This window comes from Gobius niger, assembly GCF_951799975.1.
Source record: "Gobius niger genome assembly, chromosome: 19".
In the NCBI taxonomy this organism is placed as follows: domain Eukaryota; kingdom Metazoa; phylum Chordata; class Actinopteri; order Gobiiformes; family Gobiidae; genus Gobius; species Gobius niger.
Genome location: NC_136870.1, coordinates 29,408,338 through 29,428,731, shown reverse-complemented (window position 1 = coordinate 29,428,731; position 20,394 = coordinate 29,408,338). Strand labels below are relative to the sequence as shown.

The window sequence follows — 20,394 nt, the reverse complement described above, 5'->3', positions numbered from 1 at the left end:
AGCGGATAAAAGGGGGAACTATATTGTAAGGCGTAATAATACCAGGAGTAGTTTGGCATCCGCACAGTAATCTTCACTTTACTGTGTGGATGCCAAATTACAAAAAAACTGACAAAAAATAAAAAAAAAATGAAAAAAAAAATTGAAAAAAAAAATGAAAAAAAAAAACATATAAAGAAAAAAATGAACAAAAAAAAGACAAAAAAGATGGAAAAAAAAAAAGAATTTTTTTTACAAAAAAATTACAAAAAACACAACTTGAAATCCGCGCAGTAATCTTCACTTTACTGTGCGGATGTCCAAAAAAATTACAAAAATGACAAAAATGGGGAAAAAAAATGAAAAAAATAAATAAAAAAATAATTTCTAATAATGAAAAAAAAAATGAAAAAAGGGAAAAAAATTAATAAAAAAATAAAAAAAAATAATATGACAAAAAAATGGAAAATATAAAAAAAGGAAAAAAAAAAAGTCCAAAATTTTACAAAAAAATGACTAAAAAATTGCAAAAAACACAAGTTCGAAATCAGGGTTGAAATCAGGGATGCTAAACTACTCCTGGTATTATTACGCCTTACAATATAGTTCCCCCTTTTATCCGCTTAGAAAATCCACATTGTTTAATTGTGTGTAATTATACTTTGTAGTGGAACACTTCACGTAACCATATTTAAATAGGGGAAACGTGGAAGAGCTTGGTAGCTTCTATCTTGACCTGTTTTGGAGCTATAGAGGAGAGAGGGAGAGGCTAAATGCTAACGCCGTCTGCGCTGTGTTTACGTGACTGAAGATCAGACAGGTCCTAAAGAACTCGTCACAGCTCAGGTAAGAACATATCTCAGTGTGGAGAAACACTGCCTGTTCCTTTAAGCTTTCAGTGTTGACCCAGGTGAGCGGGTCGGAGTCGGTAAAACCTTTAAAAACTGGGATCGTCGTTTCAGATTAAACTCAGGAAAAAGCAGTGGTTTCGAAGCGTTTATTAAACATCCCCTAATTCAAGTATAAAAACATATAAAAGTGTGCAGTATTTTACAGCGACAGGCCCCTCCCCCCCGATGAGGTCACTTCCTGGTTTGGGAGCGGAGCTGGCGTTTGATGGTCAGGTGGTCGCTCTCTCTCTCCTCCGGCGCCGCCCCGCCCTGAGGTCAACACAAACATATTTGGAGTATTTTCTCTGAACAAAAAACGAGGTGAAAGTTTCCCGTTTCTCACCGTGTTGGGAGAGTCGAGCATCAGGGAGGCGCCGCTGCTGCTGTCGGGGGGTTTGTACAGTTTCCTTCGTCCTCGCTTCAGTCTGGAGCCAGTGCTTCTGCCGTCGGCGACCAGCCCCATCAGGCCCTTGGCTGCAGAGAGAGGCACCAGTCAGCAGGGGGCGGCAGCAGCAGCAGCAGCAGCAGTTATAGCAGTAAAAGTAGTTAGTGCTTGATCCCGCCCCCTGACCTTCTAACCCTGGACATTTATATAAACTAACTTCATGAAGCCGACTGAAAAATCTGCGTTGTGTGATTCTAAAATGTAAAAGAGGCGAGACCTGTGGAGCTGAGGATGGACGGACTCTTGTTGATGAACTCTCCCAGTTTGGTCAAAGTCGTGTCCTTCACTGAAGACGACGAGCTCTAAACAAACACAAGTTAGCATTAGCAGAAATACTGTCCGAGTTAGCATAAGCCGAGTCAGCATTAGCCGAGCTAGCATTAGCCAAGTTAGCACTGGCCGAGTTAGCATTAGCCGAGCTAGCATTAGCCAAGTTAGCACTGGCCGAGTTAGCATTAGCCGAGTTAGCATTAGCCGAGTTAGCACTGGCCGAGTTAGCATGAGACGAGTCAGCATTAGCCGAGCCAGCACTGGCCGAGTTAGCATTAGCCGAGCTAGCACTGGCGAGTTAGCATTAGCCTAGCTATCACCAATCGCATTAGCACTAGCCATGTTAGCATTAGCCTAGCTATCACCAATCGCATTAGCACTAGCCATGTTAGCATTAGCCTAGTTAGCATTAGCTGATCTAGAATCAGAATACTTTTTATAACCATTGGTTTCAGGTTCACAAACTATGAATTTTTCTTGGTGAGACGTGCAACATGAAACAAACAGCTCTAAACAAACACAGAGGGTCAGATCCGAGTGTCCCAGGCCCGGGGGGGGGGGGGGGTCAGATCCGAGTGTCCCAGGCCCGGGGGGGGGGGGGGTCAGATCCGAGTGTCCCAGGCCCGGGGGGGGGGGGGGGTAAAGCTCACGGTCACAGGATAAACGTCACTGACCTGTTTGAGGAGACCGGCTCGGCCTCTGTTCCTCTTGTTCTCACTGAAGACCAGGCCCTGGAGGAGAAGAACCAGAGTCAATGACACCAAATACAGCACACAGATGATGATATGAGGCGCAGCGTGAGGCGCAGCGTGAGGCGCAGCGTGAGGCGCAGCGTGAGGCGCAGCGTGAGGCGCAGCGTGAGGCGCAGCGTGAGGCCGCTCTGACCTGCAGCTCGCAGCTCTTCCTCTTGCGGCTCGTGGTCCTGGGCGTTTTCCTGCTCCGCTCTGAGCCTCTCTCTGGAGAAGCTCCGCCCTCTGCTCGCTGAAACACAGTTAATAAACAGAAACGTCATGAGGAGAAGTGAGGAGATGGTTTTGTTCCCGGGAAAGATGAAGAGCTTTAAAATCCTCGGCCTCCTGGAGTTCTGTGAAACTGAAAGACTTTATTATGATCTTTATTATGTTTGATGGTGTTTTTATTCCCACTGTGTGACGTGACAGAGGCGTGAAAACGAGGCGCAAAGCGACATTAGCAGAGTTAGCATTAGCCGAGCTAGCATGAGCCGAGTCAGCATTAGCCGAGCTAGCACTGGCAGAGTTAGCATTAGCCGAGTCAGCATTAGCCGAGCTAGCATTAGCCAAGTTAGCATTAGCCGAGCTAGCATGAGCAGAGTCAGCGTTAGCCGAGCTAGCATTAGCCAAGTTAGCACTGGCCGAGTTAGCATTAGCCGAGTCAGCATTAGCCGAGCTAGCATAAGCCAAGTTAGCACTGGCCGAGTTAGCATTAGCCGAGTTAGCACTGACCGAGTTAGCACTGGCCGAGTTAGCATTAGCCGAGTTAGCATGAGCCGAGTCAGCGTTAGCCGAGCAAGCATTAGCCAAGTTAGCACTGGCCGAGTTAGCATTAGCCGAGTTAGCACTGGCCGAGTTAGCACTGGCCGAGTTAGCATTAGCCGAGTTAGCATTAGCCGAGCTAACATGAGCAGAGTCAGCATTAGCCAAGTTAGCATTGGCCGAGTTAGCACTGGCCGAGTTAGCACTGGCCGAGTTAGCATTAGCCGAATTAGCATTCGCCGAGTTAGCATTAGCCGAGCTAGAATCAGAATACATTTTATTACCATTGGTTTCAGGTTCACAAACTATGATTTTTTCTTGATGAGACGTGCAACATGAAACATAATGTTGCTAACTAGCATTATCTTAGTTAGCATTAGCCTAGTTAGCATTAGCCTAGTTAGCAAAATTAAACATAATGTTGCTAACTAGCATTAGCCTAGTTAGCATTAGCCTAGTTAGCACTCGCCGTGTTCACACTAGTTTAAATCAATGAACCTGTGACGTGTTTACTTCTCTGAAACCGTTACTATATCAGACATGTCGCTGTCACATGGTGGTCAGGAGCCGCTCACCTGGAGCTCACTGTGGTTCTGCAGCTCTCTGAACCTCTGCACCTCCCTCTGCACGGCCTCCATCCTCCTCTGCTCCCGGAGCTCCTTCTCCTGAAGGTTCTCCTCCTCCTCCGGTGAGTTCTCGTCTCTGGTTTCCTGTTTCCTGTTGTTGCGTCTCAGCCGATGTTTGCGCATCTCCTCCCTGAGCTGCTCCACCACCGTCACCGGCCTCGGCTCCTCCAGCTGGTCTTCATGCTCCTGGGGCTGGTTTTCATGCTCCTCCTCCAGCTGGTTTATCTTCTCCTCCTCCAGCTGGTTTTCATGCTCCTCCAACTCCAGCTGGTTTATCTTCTCCTGGGGCTGGTTTACCTTCTCCTCCTCCAGCTGGTTTTCATGCTCCTGCTCCTGGGCCTGGTTTATCTCCTCCAGGTGGTTTATCTCCTCCTGGGGCTGGTTTATCTTCTCCTGGGGCTGGTTTTCCTCCTCCTGGGGCTGGTTTTCCTGCTCCTGGGGCTGGTTTACCTTCTCCTCCTCAGGCTCTTGGAGCTGCTCCCTCAGACGCTCCAGCTCTGAGACACAGAGAAGAGGGGGTTCAGAGGTTAAAGTGGGTTTTTGATGTAAACTCGTGGAAGAGTCGCAGCTGAATAAGGAGGAGTGACGTTTATTAAAGAATGATTCAAACGAAGGAGAAAGTGTAATAACTGAGCAGATGTTGAACAGCTGCAGCTCGATGTTCAGTTACATGAAAAACAAACATATGCTGAAGGTCAGAGCGAGGTCAGACCTTTCCTCAGCGTCTCCATCTGAACGTGAGCCTCAGTCACTGTGTCCTCCCTCAGAGACAGCAGGCGCCGCAGCTCTGCACCCAGCAGGGAAAACAGGGGAAACATCAGGTATAAGCAGGTCACATCAGGTATAAGCAGGTCACATCAGGTATAAGCAGGTCACATCAGGTATAAGCAGGTCACATCAGGTATAAACAGGTCACATCAGGTATAAGCAGGTCACATCAGGTATAAACAGGTCGAGGCATTAAGGCCTTTCCTTCAGCTGAATCCCTTCACTGACCTTTGTTCTCGCGCTCCACCTTGAGTTTCCCCTGCTCTTCCTGGTGTTTCTCCTGCTCTTCCTGGTGTTTCTCCGCCTGGTGTTTCTCCTGCTCTTCCTGGTGTTTCTCCTGCTCCGCCTGGTGTTTCTCCACCTGGTGTTTCTCCTGCTCTTCCTGGTGTTTCTCCTGCTCTTCCTGGAGCCTCTGGTTCTCGATCGCCTCCAGTCTCCGTTTGAATGAATCACGCTGCTCCTTAAGCTCCGCCTCCACTCGCTCAAACGCAGTCGTCTGATTGGATGACTGCTCCTGGAGGTCGGCGCACAGACGCTGACTGTGGGACAAACACAACGTTGGATCACGAACAAATCACACAACAGGAAACTGGAGCTTCCATGTTTCGCCGCTTTAATGCCCGAATATATGATATATATAACATGACGTCACAAATGCATCAGTGGTTCCCAACGTGGGGTCCGGGCCCCCTGGGGGGCCTCAAAGGCACTGCAGGCGTCTACAAAACAAGGACATTTTATTCATTTCTTAACATGAACCACTTTGTATCAGGCCTTTTAGTCCCGTTATAGACAAGAGGTCGGTCACATGACGTCACTTTATAAAGAGCCTCGCTGAAAAAGCTGTGACGCTCCCTGTGGGAGGTGTGGGAAGTGTGGGAACTATGGTAGCTGTAGATTTTTAGTCTTAGTTTTGTTTAATGTCAGTCATTACTGGAAGAATCCACATGAAACAAAAACTGTCTCTAAGGTTATTGACTCCTCACATGAACTAATGTCTGATTATTTTCCCTCAAATGCGTCCAAAAGTGGAGACTATGGACCATATGCACAGTTTCCCCACGTGTTTCCGCCTGGACAGTAAACCAGACGCTGTCCTTAAGGTCCGCTCTCTCTTCCCATTAACATGAGCAGGTCCCACAGAAATGAAGCCATAGCTTAAGATCTGCTAAAGGACAGAGAGTAAAAGTTCAGATGTGACGGAGCAGGTTAAAAAATATTACATGAGACGTAACGACTTCACTGGAGGAAACTCCGTGTTCATAACGGTGGATGTTTTTGTCTTGCGGCTAACGCGGCTAACGCGGCTAACGCAGCTAACGCGGCTAACGCAAAATAAAAAATAAAACTAGCACAAAGTTTTGAACGAGCCTGCGCAAAAAAGAATCGTCCTGTTAGTTTAAATAATATTTACTTGTTTACATGTATATTATTATATTAAAAGTGTGGTACTAGTACTTATTATGCAGTAGTTTGTACTTCCTGTGGCCATAGTCCTTTCTGTACACTCAGCACAGCCTCGCTCTGCTCCTTCAGTCGCTCGCAGTCGCAGTAGCAGTAGTAACAGTAGTAATAGTGGTAGTAGTAGTAACAGTAGTAACAGTAGTAATAGTGGCAGTAGTAGTAACAGTAGTAATAGTGGTAGCAGTAGTAACAGTAGTAATAGTGGTAGTAGTAGTAGCAGTAGTAACAGTAGTAATAGTGGTAGTAGTAGTAACAGTAGTAACAGTAGTAATAGTGGCAGTAGTAGTAACAGTAGTAATAGTGGTAGCAGTAGTAACAGTAGTAATAGTGGTAGTAGTAGTAACAGTAGTAATAGTGGTAGTAGTAGTAACAGTAGTAACAGTAGTAATAGTGGTAGTAGTAGTAACAGTAGTAATAGTGGTAGTAGTAGTAACAGTAGTAACAGTAGTAATAGTGGTAGTAGTAGTAACAGTAGTAATAGTGGTAGTAGTAGTAACAGTAGTAATAGTGGTAGTAGCAGTAACAGTAGTAACAGTAGTAATAGTGGTAGCAGTAGTAACAGTAGTAATAGTGGCAGTAGTAGTAACAGTAGTAATAGTGGTAGTAGTAGTAACAGTAGTAACAGTAGTAATAGTGGCAGTAGTAGTAACAGTAGTAATAGTGGTAGCAGTAGTAACAGTAGTAATAGTGGTAGTAGTAGTAACAGTAGTAATAGTGGTAGTAGTAGTAACAGTAGTAACAGTAGTAATAGTGGTAGTAGTAGTAACAGTAGTAACAGTAGTAATAGTGGTAGTAGTAGTAACAGTAGTAATAGTGGTAGTAGTAGTAACAGTAGTAATAGTGGTAGTAGTAGTAACAGTAGTAATAGTGGTAGTAGCAGTAACAGTAGTAATAGTGGCAGTAGTAGTAACAGTAGTAATAGTGGTAGTAGTAGTAACAGTAGTAATAGTGGTAGTAGTAGTAACAGTAGTAATAGTGGTAGTAGTAGTAGTAACAGTAGTAATAGTGGTAGTAGTAGTAACAGTAGTAATAGCGGTGGTAGTAGTAGTAACAGTAGTAACAGTAGTAACAGTAGTAACAGTAGTAACAGTAGTAATAGTGGCAGTAGTAGTAACAGTAGTAACAGTAGCAGTACCTCTGCTGTAGTTGCTCCTGGAGGTCCTGTAGGTGGCGCTCTCTCCGGGCGCTCTCCCTCAGTGCAGACTCGCTCTCCTCCTTCAGTCGCTCCATGGCGGTGTGGAAAGCGTCCTGCTGCGCCCCCTGGAGGCCGCGCAGCTCCTGCAGCGTCAGGTCTCTGTCGTCTGATTGGCTCTGGAGGCTGAGGAGGCGGGTCCTGGTGGAGTTCAGCTCGTCTGATAGGCTGCTGGACCTGTCCGTCTCAGAGCGCAGCGTCTGCTTCAGCGTGGTCACCTGGGGGCGGGGTTTAGAGGGTCATGTTTACCATGTGAGGACAGTAGGGGGCGCTGTAGAGCAGTGGTTCTCAACCTTTTGGAGCCACGACCCCCATTTTAACAGTAAAAGGGGTTCGTGACCCCGCTCGGGTCACTGAGAAATAGAAATAGTCGCCGACATAATTCTGAACGTCTTAAGTCCCGCCTGAACCGAGAGGATCTTTTTTGTCATTTTCTAGTCATTTTTTGTCAATTTTTTGTAATTTTATTGTCAAATTTTTATCACATTTTTGTAATGTTTTTGTAACATTCTGTAATTTTTTTGTAATTTTTTGTAAATTTTTTGTCAGGTTTTTTTGTATTTTTTTGTAAATTTTTGTCACATTTTGTCAATTTTTTGTCACATTTTTGTAAAAAAAAATGTAATTTTTTGTCACATTTTTTGTCATTTTTTTGGTTCAATTTTTATCAAATTTTTGTAATTTTTTTGTAACATTCTGTCATTTTTTTGGTAATTTTTTGTCATTTTTTGTCAGATTTTTTGTCACATTTGTTTCATTTTTTTTGTCATTTTTTGTCCATTTTTGGTCCATTTTTGTCACATTTTGTCAATTTTTTGTGATTTTTTTGGTCAAATTTTTATCACATTTTTTTATCACATTTTTTGGTCAAATTTTTTATCACATTTTTGTAAAAAAAAAAACGTACTTTTTTGTCAATTTTTTGCCATTTTTTGTCACATTTTTTGTAATTTTTTGCCAAATTTCGTCATTTTTTTGGTCAAATTTTTATCAAATTTTTGTAATTTTTTTGTCACATTTTTTGTCATTTTTTTTGTCATTTTTTGTCAATTTTCGTCATTTTTTCGACCATTTGTAGGGGGCGCTGTAGAGTACCCTGTGAGGACAGTAGGGGGCGCTGTAGAGTCATACCTCGGTCTGTAGTGTGAAGATGCCGTTGACCAGGGCCTTGTTCTCTTTGTTCAGGCGACTCGTTTCTCTTTGCTCCGACTCCAACGACTGGAACACGGACTCACAGTCAGGACACGCCTCCTCTGGAACAAAACATGTACAACGGGGTTCAGCCAGAGAAACACACACCCCTTAGACCTTACTCTTCCTCAGAGTGTTACCTGAGAGCTTCTGCATCTGTGTCTCCATCTCCAACAGCTGCAGTCGGAGCTGCTCCAGCTGCTGGTTCTCCTCCCTGAGATGTTCCAGCTCCTGCTCCTTCTCCTCCATCAGCTCATTGATCTTCTGCTTTGCCTGGTCTCTCTCCTCCCGAAGATCACGGAGGAGCTTCTCCCACTCCTCCCTGAGCTCCTCCAGATGCTGCTCCTGTTGTCGGTTCTCCTCCTGAAGCTGCAGTCTGAGCTCCTCCAGACGCTGCTCCTTCTGATGGTTCTCCTCCTGATGCTGCAGTCTGAGCTCAGTGATCTGCTGCTCCTTCTGATGGTTCTCCTCCTGATGCTGCAGTATGAGCTCCTCCAGACGCTGCTCCTTCTGATGGTTCTCCTCCTGATGCTGCAGTCTGAGCTCCTCCAGACGCTGCTCCTTCTGATCGTTCTCCTCCTGGAGCCTCCAGTTCTCCTCCTGATGCTGCAGTCTGAGCTCAGTGATCTGCTGCTCCTTCTGATGGTTCTCCTCCTGATGCTGCAGTCTGAGCTCAGTGATCTGCTGCTCCTTCTGATGGTTCTCCTCCTGATGCTGCAGTCTGAGCTCCTCCAGATGCTGCTCCTTCTGATCGTTCTCCTCCTGGAGCCTCCAGATCTCCTCCTCCAGCAGCACTGAACAAACACCGGTCACATGTACAGTTCGAACACAGAGATAAACCTCCAGACCAGGAGCTGCAGTACCTCTCTTCTTGGCGGGGGCGCTCTCCTCGTCGCTGGAGCTTCTCCCTCGTTTCTTCTCCTCCTTGCCTCGTGCTCCGCAGCTCCCTCGCTCCCTCAGACACGAACAGTTCTGTTGTAGTTGCAACAGCTCAGCACGAACGGCCTCCACCACCGAGCGCTGCCCACACAGGACACAAAAAACATGAGCTAACGCTAACCTGTGACCTCTGCGCTAGCTGCTCACGCTAACCTCTGCGTTAGCTGCTCACGCTAACCTCTAACCTCTGCTTTATCCGCTCACGCAAACCTCTGCGTTAGCTGCTCACGCTAACCTCTAACCTCTGCGCTCGCTGCTCATGCTAACCTCTGCGTTTGCTGCTCACGCTAACCTCTGCGTTTGCCGCTCACGCTAACCTCTGCGTTAGCCGCTCACGCTAACCTCTGCGCTAGTTGCTCACGCTAATCTCTGCGTTAGCCGCTCACGCTAACCTCTGCGCTAGTTGCTCACGCTAATCTCTGCGTTAGCCGCTCACGCTAACCTCTGCGCTAGTTGCTCACGTTAATCTCTGCGTTAGCCGCTCACGCTAACCTCTGACCTCTGCGCTCGCTGCACATGCTAACCTCTAAGTTTGCTGCTCACGCTAACCTCTGCGTTTGCTGCTCACGCTAACCTCTGCGTTTGCCGCTCACGCTAACCTCTGCATTAGCCGCTCACGCTAACTTCTGCGTTAGCCGCTCACGCTAACTTCTGCGTTAGCCGCTCACGCTAACCTCTGCGCTAGCTGCTCACGCTAACTTCTGCGTTAGCCGCTCACGCTAACCTCTGCATTAGCCGCTCACGCTAACTTCTGCGTTAGCCGCTCACGCTAACTTCTGCGTTAGCCGCTCACGCTAACCTCTGCGCTAGCTGCTCACGCTAACCTCTGCATTAGCCGCTCACGCTAACCTCTGCGTTAGCCGCTCACGCTAACTTCTGCGTTAGCCGCTCATGCTAACTTCTGCGTTAGCCGCTCATGCTAACCTCTGCGTTAGCTGCTCACGCTAACCTCTGCGTTTGCTGCTCACGCTAACTTTTGCGTTAGCTGCTTACGCTAACCTCTGCGTTAGCCGCTCACGCTAACCTCTGCGTTTGCCGCTCACGCTAACCTCTGTTTTAGCTGCTCACGCTAACCTCTGCGTTAGCCGCTCACGCTAACCTCTGCGCTAGCTGCTCACGCTAACCTCTGCTTTAGCCGCTCACGCTAACCTCTGCGCTAGCTGCTCACGCTAACCTCTGCGTTAGCCGCTCACGCTAATCTCTGCGTTAGCCGCTCACGCTAATCTCTGCGTTAGCCGCTCACGCTAACCTCTGCGTTTAATGCTCACGCTAACCTCTGCGTTAGCCGCTCACGCTAACCTCTGCGTTAGCCGCTCACGCTAACCTCTGCGTTAGCCGCTCACGCTAACCTCTGCGCTAGTTGCTCACGCTAATCTCTGCGTTAGCCGCTCACGCTAACCTCTGCGCTAGTTGCTCACGCTAATCTCTGCGTTAGCCGCTCACGCTAACCTCTGCGCTAGTTGCTCACGTTAATCTCTGCGTTAGCCGCTCACGCTAACCTCTGCGTTTGACGCTCACGCTATCCTCTGCGCTAGCCGCTCACGCTAACCTCTGACCTCTGCGTTAGCTGCTCACGGTAACCTCTGCGCTAGCTGCTCACGCTAACCTCTGCGTTAGCCGCTCACGCTAACCTCTGCGTCAGCCGCTCACGCTAACCTCTGCTTTCGCCCTAACCTCTGCATTAGCCGCTCACGCTAACCTCTGCTTTAGCCCTAACCTCTGCATTAGCCGCTCACGCTAACCTCTGCTTTAGCCGCTCACGCTAACCTCTGCTTTCGCCCTAACCTCTGCATTAGCCGCTCACGCTAACCTCTGCATTAGCCGCTCACGCTAACCTCTGCTTTCGCCCTAACCTCTGCGTTAGCCGCTCACGCTAACCTCTGCGTTAGCCGCTCACGCTAACCTCCGCGTTAGCCGCTCACGCTAACCTCTGCGCTAGCCGCTCACGCTAACCTCTGACCTCTGCGTTAGCTGCTCACGGTAACCTCTGCGCTAGCTGCTCACGCTAACCTCTGCGTTAGCCGCTCACGCTAACCTCTGCGTCAGCCGCTCACGCTAACCTCTGCTTTCGCCCTAACCTCTGCATTAGCCGCTCACGCTAACCTCTGCTTTAGCCCTAACCTCTGCATTAGCCGCTCACGCTAACCTCTGCTTTAGCCGCTCACGCTAACCTCTGCTTTCGCCCAAACCTCTGCATTAGCCGCTCACGCTAACCTCTGCTTTCGCCCTAACCTCTGCGTTAGCCGCTCACGCTAACCTCTGCGTTAGCCGCTCACGCTAACCTCCGCGTTAGCCGCTCACGCTAACCTCCGCGCTAGCCGCTCACGCTAACCTCTGCATTAGCCGCTCACGCTAACCTCTGCGTTAGCCGCTCACGCTAACCTCTGCGTTAGCCGCTCACGCTAACCTCTGCGTTAGCCGCTCACGCTAACCTCTGCGTTAGCCGCTCACACTAACCTCCGTGTTAGCCGCTCACGCTAACCTCTGCGTTAGCCGCTCACGCTAACCTCCGCGTTAGCCGCTCACGCTAACCTCTGCGTTAGCCGCTCACGCTAACCTCTGCGTCAGCCGCTCACGCTAACCTCTGCGTTAGCCGCTCACGCTAACCTCTGCGTTAGCTGCTCACGCTAACCTCTGCGTTAGCCGCTCACGCTAACCTCTGCGTTAGCCTCTCACGCTAACCTCTGCTTTAGCCCTAACCTCTGCGTTAGCCGCTCACGCTAACCTCTGCATTAGCCGCTCGCGCTAACCTCTGCGTTAGCCGCTCACGCTAACCTCTGCTTTAGCCCTAACCTCTGCGTTAGCCGCTCACGCTAACCTCTGCGTTAGCCGCTCACGCTAACCTCTGCGTTAGCTGCTCACGCTAACCTCTGCGTTAGCTGCTCACGCTAACCTCTGCGTTAGCCGCTCACGCTAACCTCTGCGTTTGACGCTCACGCTAACCTCTGCGTTTGCCGCTCACGCTAACCTCTGCGTTTGCCGCTCACGCTAACCTCTGCGTTAGCCGCTCACGCTAACCTCTGCTTTAGCCCTAACCTCTGCGTTAGCCGCTCACGCTAACCTCTGCGTTAGCCGCTCACGCTAACCTCTGCGTTAGCCTCTCACGCTAACCTCTGCGTTAGCCGCTCACGCTAACCTCCGCGTTAGCTGCTGTGTAGTACCTCTCGGGTGGCGTCCTCCACAGTCTGGTCCAGGGCGGAGGTCAGTTTGGAGATGATCTCCTCCTTCTGTTCACAAAGGTCTCCGAGCTCAGAGAGCTGCTCCTGACGCCGCTGCAGACTCTGCTCCGACACACACACAGTTAGTGATGGACACAAACATCTGAACAGACGGGTCACCAGGAGAGTCTGACCTGCTGGAGCTCCTGAAGCTCCTGAAGCTGCTGCTCCGACGCCTTTCGCTGCTTCTCCAGCTCTGAAACAAACAGAACATAAATACAGAAGCACAAACCCTCTTCCAGCTCCAGCCTTTTCCCTGAAGTTTATTTGAGTCAAACCTAACCAGTCTGAGGAGAGTGAGGGGTTGTTACCTGCCGCGTTGAGCTGCTGCTCCCTGATCTTCTGGAGCTCCTGGGCACTGAGGAAGTCCTCAAGAACCATCCCCTCCGAGTCCTGCACGATAAGGTTTAACAAAAGGAGCTTCAGCCTGGAGTCGCTCATGGACAGATTCTCTCCTTCTTCAGACGCCAAACACGTTTATTTGAACTTTACTCGTGTGCAAACGCAATGAGGCCCTCGGCGTGAAAAGAGCTCCTCTGTAATCGCTCATGGTCAGGTCATGGTGAAGCTTCTCTCAGAGGAACAAGACCCTGAGAACTGTCCTGCTCAGCCCTGGGTTCATCTACAGCAGAGTAAAGTAGGGCTGTGCAATTAATCGAAATTCGATTACGATTTCGATTACAACAGTAAACGATTACACAATTAGCATAATCGCAAAAAATCTATTATAATTTTGTTTTCTTTTTTTTCTTCCTAATTTTGTTTTTTAAAATTTTTAACTTTGGGATTTTTTGCTGGATTTTTGTCTTTTTTTTTAATTGATTTTTGTCACTTTTTTGCTGGATTTTTGTCGCTTTTTATGGATTTTTGTCACTTTTTTGCTGGATTTTTGTCACTTTTTTGCTGGATTTTTGTCACTTTTTTGCTGGATTTTTGTCACTTTTTTGCTGGATTTTTGTCACTTTTTTGCTGGATTATTGTCACTTTTTTGCTGGATTTTTGTCGTTTTTTACTGATTTTTGTCTTTTTTTGCTGGATTTTTGTCACTTTTTTGCTGGATTTTTGTCACTTTTTTGCTGGATTTTTGTCGTTTTTTATGGATTTTTGTCTTTTTTTGCTGGATTTTTGTCTTTTTTTATGGATTTTTGTCACTTTTTTGATGGATTTTTGTCGTTTTTTATGGATTTTTGTCACTTTTTTGCTGGATTTTTGTCACTTTTTTGATGGATTTTTGTCACTTTTTTGCTGGATTTTTGTCGTTTTTTATGGATTTTTGTCTTTTTTTGCTGGATTTTTGTCACTTTTTTGCTGGATTTTTGTCACTTTTTTGCTGGATTTTTGTCACTTTTTTGCTGGATTTTTGTCTTTTTTTATGGATTTTTGTCACTTTTTTGCTGGATTTTTGTCACTTTTTTGCTGGATTTTTGTCACTTTTTTGCTGGATTTTTGTCACTTTTTTGCTGGATTTTTGTCGTTTTTTATGGATTTTTGTCTTTTTTTGCTGGATTTTTGTCTTTTTTTATGGATTTTTGTCACTTTTTTGATGGATTTTTGTCGTTTTTTATGGATTTTTGTCACTTTTTTGCTGGATTTTTGTCACTTTTTTGATGGATTTTTGTCACTTTTTTGCTGGATTTTTGTCGTTTTTTATGGATTTTTGTCTTTTTTTGCTGGATTTTTGTCACTTTTTTGCTGGATTTTTGTCACTTTTTTGCTGGATTTTTGTCACTTTTTTGCTGGATTTTTGTCTTTTTTTATGGATTTTTGTCACTTTTTTGCTGGATTTTTGTCGTTTTTTATGGATTTTTGTCTTTTTTGATGGATTTTTGTCACTTTTTTGCTGGATTTTTGTCACTTTTTTGCTGGATTTTTGTCACTTTTTTGCTGGATTTTTGTCTTTTTTTTGCTGGATTTTTGTCACTTTTTTGCTGGATTTTTGTCGTTTTTTATGGATTTTTGTCACTTTTTTGCTGGATTTTTGTCACTTTTTTGCTGGATTTTTGTCGTTTTTTATGGATTTTTGTCACTTTTATGCTGGATTTTTGTCACTTTTTTGCTGGATTTTTGTCACTTTTTTGCTGGATTTTTGTCACTTTTTTGCTGGATTTTTGTCACTTTTTTGCTGGATTTTTGTCGTTTTTTACTGATTTTTGTCTTTTTTTGCTGGATTTTTGTCACTTTTTTGCTGGATTTTTGTCACTTTTTTGCTGGATTTTTGTCTTTTTTTATGGATTTTTGTCACTTTTTTGATGGATTTTTGTCGTTTTTTATGGATTTTTGTCACTTTTTTGCTGGATTTTTGTCACTTTTTTGCTGGATTTTTGTCACTTTTTTGCTGGATTTTTGTCGTTTTTTATGGATTTTTGTCACTTTTTTGCTGGATTTTTGTCACTTTTTTGCTGGATTTTTGTCACTTTTTTGCTGGATTTTTGTCGTTTTTTATGGATTTTTGTCTTTTTTTGCTGGATTTTTGTCTTTTTTGATGGATTTTTGTCACTTTTTTGCTGGATTTTTGTCGTTTTTTATGGATTTTTGTCACTTTTTTGCTGGATTTTTGTCACTTTTTTGCTGGATTTTTGTCACTTTTTTGCTGGATTTTTGTCATTTTTTATGGATTTTTGTCACTTTTTTGCTGGATTTTTGTCACTTTTTTGCTGGATTTTTGTCACTTTTTTGCTGGATTTTTGTCGTTTTTTATGGATTTTTGTCTTTTTTTGCTGGATTTTTGTCTTTTTTGATGGATTTTTGTCACTTTTTTGCTGGATTTTTGTCGTTTTTTATGGATTTTTGTCACTTTTTTGCTGGATTTTTGTCACTTTTTTGCTGGATTTTTGTCATTTTTTATGGATTTTTGTCATTTTTTTTGCTGGATTTTTGTCACTTTTTTGCTGGATTTTTGTCGTTTTTTATGGATTTTTGTCACTTTTTTGCTGGATTTTTGTCACTTTTTTGCTGGATTTTTGTCACTTTTTTGCTGGATTTTTGTCATTTTTTATGGATTTTTGTCATTTTTTTTGCTGGATTTTTGTCAATTTTTTGCTGGATGTTTGTCACTTTTTTGCTGGATGTTTGTCACTTTTTTGCTGGATGTTTGTCACTTTTTTGATGGATTTTTGTCACTTTTTTGCTGGATGTTTGTCACTTTTTTGCTGGATGTTTGTCACTTTTTTGCTGGATTTTTGTCTTTTTTTTAAATGCATTTTTGTCACTTTTTGTTGGATTTTTGTCACTTTTTTGCTGGATTTTTGTCGTTTTTTAATGGATTTTTGTCACTTTTTTGATGGATTTTTTTAAAGGCAACAAATAATCGTTTGAATAATCGTGATTTCAATTATGACAAAAATAATCGTGATTATTATTTTTTCAATAATCGAGCAGCACTAGAGGCAAGTTTCTTCATTGAAAAAAGACCAAAGACCTGCCGATCTGAACGCAAAGTAAAGCGCCATTTTCTACAAATGCCAGCGTCGTGTTTACAGGATCTGGTTAAAGTTAAAGCAGGAACCGAAATAAAAGAAGGAGAAATAAATAGAGTTTTGATGCTGTTAGTGCAGGGACAGCAGCTGCTAAAGCGACGGTTTGGAGAAGGTGTGTGAGGAGGACACTTCCTCACCGGTCTGTGAGCCTCCAGAGCGCTGAGGTCCACCGTTTTGTGGACCAGGTTCTTGAGGATCTCCACTCGTTTCTCCGCTCGCTCCTCCAGGATCTCACGCTCCTTGTCCAGACGCTCGCTGAGGAGACACAAGACTTTAGTTCCTTCAGGAGGAAATATTGCAGTACGTAACACTGGATAGGAGCAGCAGTAACATTCGCAGTAGTAGCAGTAGTACGCAGTAATAGTACATAGAAGTACAAACCTGTAGTCCTTCTCCATCTTGCTAAACAGCTCCATGAACTCAGCGCTGACCTCTTCTCGAATCTGGGCCTCCAGAACCAGACGGAGAGCGGCCTCTGCGTGGGACTAAAGTACACACAAGTACTTCAAACACTGCGTAGTACTCGTACACCTGCAGGAACAGGTGGAGAGCCGGACGTACCTGCTGTCCCTGGTCCATAGTGTCCTCAGCCGCCGCCTCCAGAACCGTCTCCTCCAGCTCCGTCTCCTCCAGCTCCGTCTCCTCTCCTTCAGCCAGACTGTCCTCCAGGTCGTCTCCTGATGAAGCAACAACAGAGTCACAAAGCTGTCCTCACTCCCACAGTGTCTCCAAGAGGTTCATGTGACGGAGACTCAAGCACAGACACATGAAGAAGAACATCTACAGCCCTGACTCCGCCCTCAGGTCCCTCAACTGTCCTCACTCCCACAGTGTCTCCAAGAGGTTCATCTGAGGAGACTCAAGCACAGACACATGAACCTGAAGAAGAACATCTACAGCCCTGACTCCGCCCTCAGGTCCCTCGACTGTCCTCACTCCCACAGTGTCTCCAAGAGGTTCATCTGACGGAGACTCAAGCACAGACACAAGGACCTGAAGAAGAACATCTACAGCCCTGACTCCGCCCTCAGGTCCCTCAACTGTCCTCACTCCCACAGTGTCTCCAAGAGGTTCATCTGACGGAGACTCAAGCACAGACACATGAAGAAGAACATCTACAGCCCTGACTCCGCCCTCAGGTCCCTCAACTGTCCTCACTCCCACAGTGTCTCCAAGATGTTCATCTGACGGAGACTCAAGCACAGACACATGAAGAAGAACATCTACAGCCCTGACACCGCCCTCAGATCCCTCAACTGTCCTCACTCCCAAAGTGTCTCCAAGAGGTTCATCTGACGGAGACTCAAGCACAGACACATGGACCTGAAGAAGAACATCTACAGCCCTGACTCCGCCCTCAGGTCCCTCAACTGTCCTCACTCCCAAAGTGTCTCCAAGAGGTTCATCTGACGGAGACTCAAGCAGAGACACAAGGACCTGAAGAAGAACATCTACAGCACTGACTCCGCCCTCAGGTCCCTCAACTGTCCTCACTCCCACAGTGTCTCCAAGAGGTTCATCTGACGGAGACTCAAGCACAGACACATGGACCTGAAGAAGAACATCTACAGCCCTGACTCCGCCCTCAGGTCCCTCAACTGTCCTCACTCCCACAGTGTCTCCAAGAGGTTCATCTGACGGAGACTCAAGCACAGACACATGAAGAAGAACATCTACAGCCCTGACTCCGCCCTCAGGTCCCTCAACTGTCCTCACTCCCACAGTGTCTCCAAGAGGTTCATCTGACGGAGACTCAAGCACAGACACAAGGACCTGAAGAAGAACATCTACAGCCCTGACTCCGCCCTCAGGTCCCTCAACTGTCCTCACTCCCACAGTGTCTCCAAGAGGTTCATCTGACGGAGACTCAAGCACAGACACATGAAGAAGAACATCTACAGCCCTGACTCCGCCCTCAGGTCCCTCAACTGTCCTCACTCCCAAAGTGTCTCCAAGAGGTTCATCTGACGGAGACTCAAGCACAGACACATGAAGAAGAACATCTACAGCCCTGACTCAGCCCTCAGGTCCCTCAACTGTCCTCACTCCCACAGTGTCTCCAAGAGGTTCATCTGAGGGAGACTCAAGCACAGACACATGGACCTGAAGAAGAACATCTACAGCCCTGACTCCGCCCTCAGGTCCCTCAACCTGCTAGGGGGAACCTACCCTCCATCTCCTCCGTCTCCTCGGTTTCCCAGTCGTCGGCCTCCTGCACGTCCTCCAGGCTGGTCTCCCAGGCCACCAGGGAGCTCTTCCTGCCCCTGAAGCGCCGCGTCTCCGCCTCGTCGATGATCAGAGACACTTCCATGGCTGACCTGGGGAGGGCAGCGGCGAGCGGAGGAGGGCGAGAGTTCAGCACCACCACCTGAGGAGAGAGGACGCAGAGTCAGGAGGAGAAACAAGGGAGAGAACTTTGTATCTGTACCTTCTGAGTGAGAGAACTTTATATCTGAACCTTCTGAGTGAGAGAACTTTATATCTGAACCTTCTGAGTGAGGAGAACTTTATATCTGAACCTTCTGAGTGAGGAGAACTTTATATCTGTACCTTCTGAGTGAGGAGAACTTTATATCTGTACCTTCTGAGTGAGAGAACTTTATATCTGAACCTTCTGAGTGAGAGAACTTTATATCTGTACCTTCTGAGCGAGGAGAACTTTATATCTGTACCGTCTGAGCGAGGAGAACTTTATATCTGTACCTTCTGAGTGAGAGAACTTTATATCTGCACCTTCTGAGTGAGAGAACTTTATACTGTTTGAACTCTTTCCTATGCGTTAGCCGCTCACGCTAACCTCTGCGTTAGCCGCTCACGCTAACCTCTGCGTTAGCCGCTCACGCTAACCTCTGCGTTAGCCGCTCACGCTAACCTCTGCTTTAGCCTCTCACGCTAACCTCTGCTTTAGCCTCTCACGCTAACCTCTGCGTTAGCCGCTTACGCTAACCTCTGCTTTAGCCGCTCACGCTAACCTCTGTGTCAGCCGCTCACGCTAACCTCTGCGTTAGCCTCTCACGCTAACCTCTACGCTAGCCGCTCACGCTAACCTCTACGCTAGCCGCTCTAGCTAACCTCTGCGTTAGCCGCTCACGCTAACCTCTGCGTTAGCCGCTCATGCTAACCTCTGCGTTAGCCGCTCACGCTAACCTCTACGCTAGCCGCTCACGCTAACCTCTGCGTTAGCCGCTCACGCTAACCTCTGCGTTAGCCGCTCACGCTAACCTCTGCGTTAGCCGCTCACGCTAACCTCTGCTTTAGCCTCTCACGCTAACCTCTGCTTTAGCCTCTCACGCTAACCTCTGCGTTAGCCGCTTACGCTAACCTCTGCTTTAGCCGCTCACGCTAACCTCTGTGTCAGCCGCTCACGCTAACCTCTGCGTTAGCCTCTCACGCTAACCTCTACGCTAGCCGCTCACGCTAACCTCTACGCTAGCCGCTCTAGCTAACCTCTGCGTTAGCCGCTCACGCTAACCTCTGCGTTAGCCGCTCATGCTAACCTCTGCGCTAGCCGCTCACGCTAACCTCTACGCTAGCCGCTCACGCTAACCTCTGCGTTAGCCGCTCATGCTAACCTCTGCGTTAGCCGCTCACGCTAACCTCTGCGTTAGCCGCTCACGCTAACCTCTGCGTTAGCCTCTCACGCTAACCTCTGCTTTAGCCGCTCACGCTAACCTCTGTGTTAGCCGCTCACGCTAACCTCTACGCTAGCCGCTCACGCTAACCTCTACGCTAGCCGCTCTAGCTAACCTCTGCGTTAGCCGCTCACGCTAACCTCTGCGTTAGCCGCTCATGCTAACCTCTGCGTTAGCCGCTCACGCTAACCTCTATGCTAGCCGCTCACGCTAACCTCTACGCTAGCCGCTCTAGCTAACCTCTGCGTTAGCCGCTCACGCTAACCTCTGCATTAGCCGCTCACGCTAACCTCTGCGCTAGCCGCTCACGCTAACCTCTGCGTTAGCCGCTCACGCTAACCTCTGCGTTAGCCGCTCACGCTAACCTCTGCGTTAGCCTCTCACACTAACCTCTGCGTTAGCCGCTCACGCTAACCTCTGCGTTAGCCGCTCACGCTAACCTCTGCGTTAGCCTCTCACACTAACCTCTGCATTAGCCGCTCACGCTAACCTCTGCATTAGCCGCTCACGCTAACCTCTGCGCTAGCCGCTCACGCTAACCTCTGCGCTAGCCGCTCACGCTAACCTCTGCGTTAGCCGCTCACGCTAACCTCTGCGCTAGCCGCTCACGCTAACCTCTGCGTTAGCCGCTCACGCTAACCTCTGCGTTAGCCGCTCATGCTAACCTCTGCGTTAGCCGCTCACGCTAACCTCTATGCTAGCCGCTCACGCTAACCTCTACGCTAGCCGCTCTAGCTAACCTCTGCGTTAGCCGCTCACGCTAACCTCTGCATTAGCCGCTCACGCTAACCTCTGCGCTAGCCGCTCACGC

General features: G+C 47.3%; 1 protein-coding gene across 1 annotated transcript in view; it reads right to left on the bottom strand.

Annotated features, from left to right (window-relative positions):
- Positions 1-1,061: 1,061 nt before the first annotated feature.
- The window catches only part of LOC306978810 (uncharacterized protein), a gene marked incomplete at its 3' end in the record, with an annotated part of 34,034 nt that continues 14,701 nt past the window's right edge, over positions 1,062-20,394 (bottom strand). The window contains exons 14-32 of the mRNA XM_079577490.1: positions 18,121-18,319; positions 16,513-16,628; positions 16,333-16,436; positions 16,089-16,206; positions 12,787-12,868; positions 12,610-12,671; positions 12,419-12,538; positions 9,182-9,338; positions 8,459-9,112; positions 8,259-8,380; positions 7,071-7,345; positions 4,833-5,010; positions 4,416-4,488; positions 3,653-4,200; positions 2,470-2,556; positions 2,259-2,315; positions 1,532-1,616; positions 1,213-1,343; positions 1,062-1,139 (exon numbers count right to left, since the gene is read on the bottom strand). Of these exons, the coding sequence (XP_079433616.1) occupies positions 1,062-1,139; positions 1,213-1,343; positions 1,532-1,616; positions 2,259-2,315; positions 2,470-2,556; positions 3,653-4,200; positions 4,416-4,488; positions 4,833-5,010; positions 7,071-7,345; positions 8,259-8,380; positions 8,459-9,112; positions 9,182-9,338; positions 12,419-12,538; positions 12,610-12,671; positions 12,787-12,868; positions 16,089-16,206; positions 16,333-16,436; positions 16,513-16,628; positions 18,121-18,319 (3,246 nt within the window). The remainder of the gene's footprint in view (positions 1,140-1,212; positions 1,344-1,531; positions 1,617-2,258; positions 2,316-2,469; positions 2,557-3,652; positions 4,201-4,415; positions 4,489-4,832; positions 5,011-7,070; positions 7,346-8,258; positions 8,381-8,458; positions 9,113-9,181; positions 9,339-12,418; positions 12,539-12,609; positions 12,672-12,786; positions 12,869-16,088; positions 16,207-16,332; positions 16,437-16,512; positions 16,629-18,120; positions 18,320-20,394) is intronic.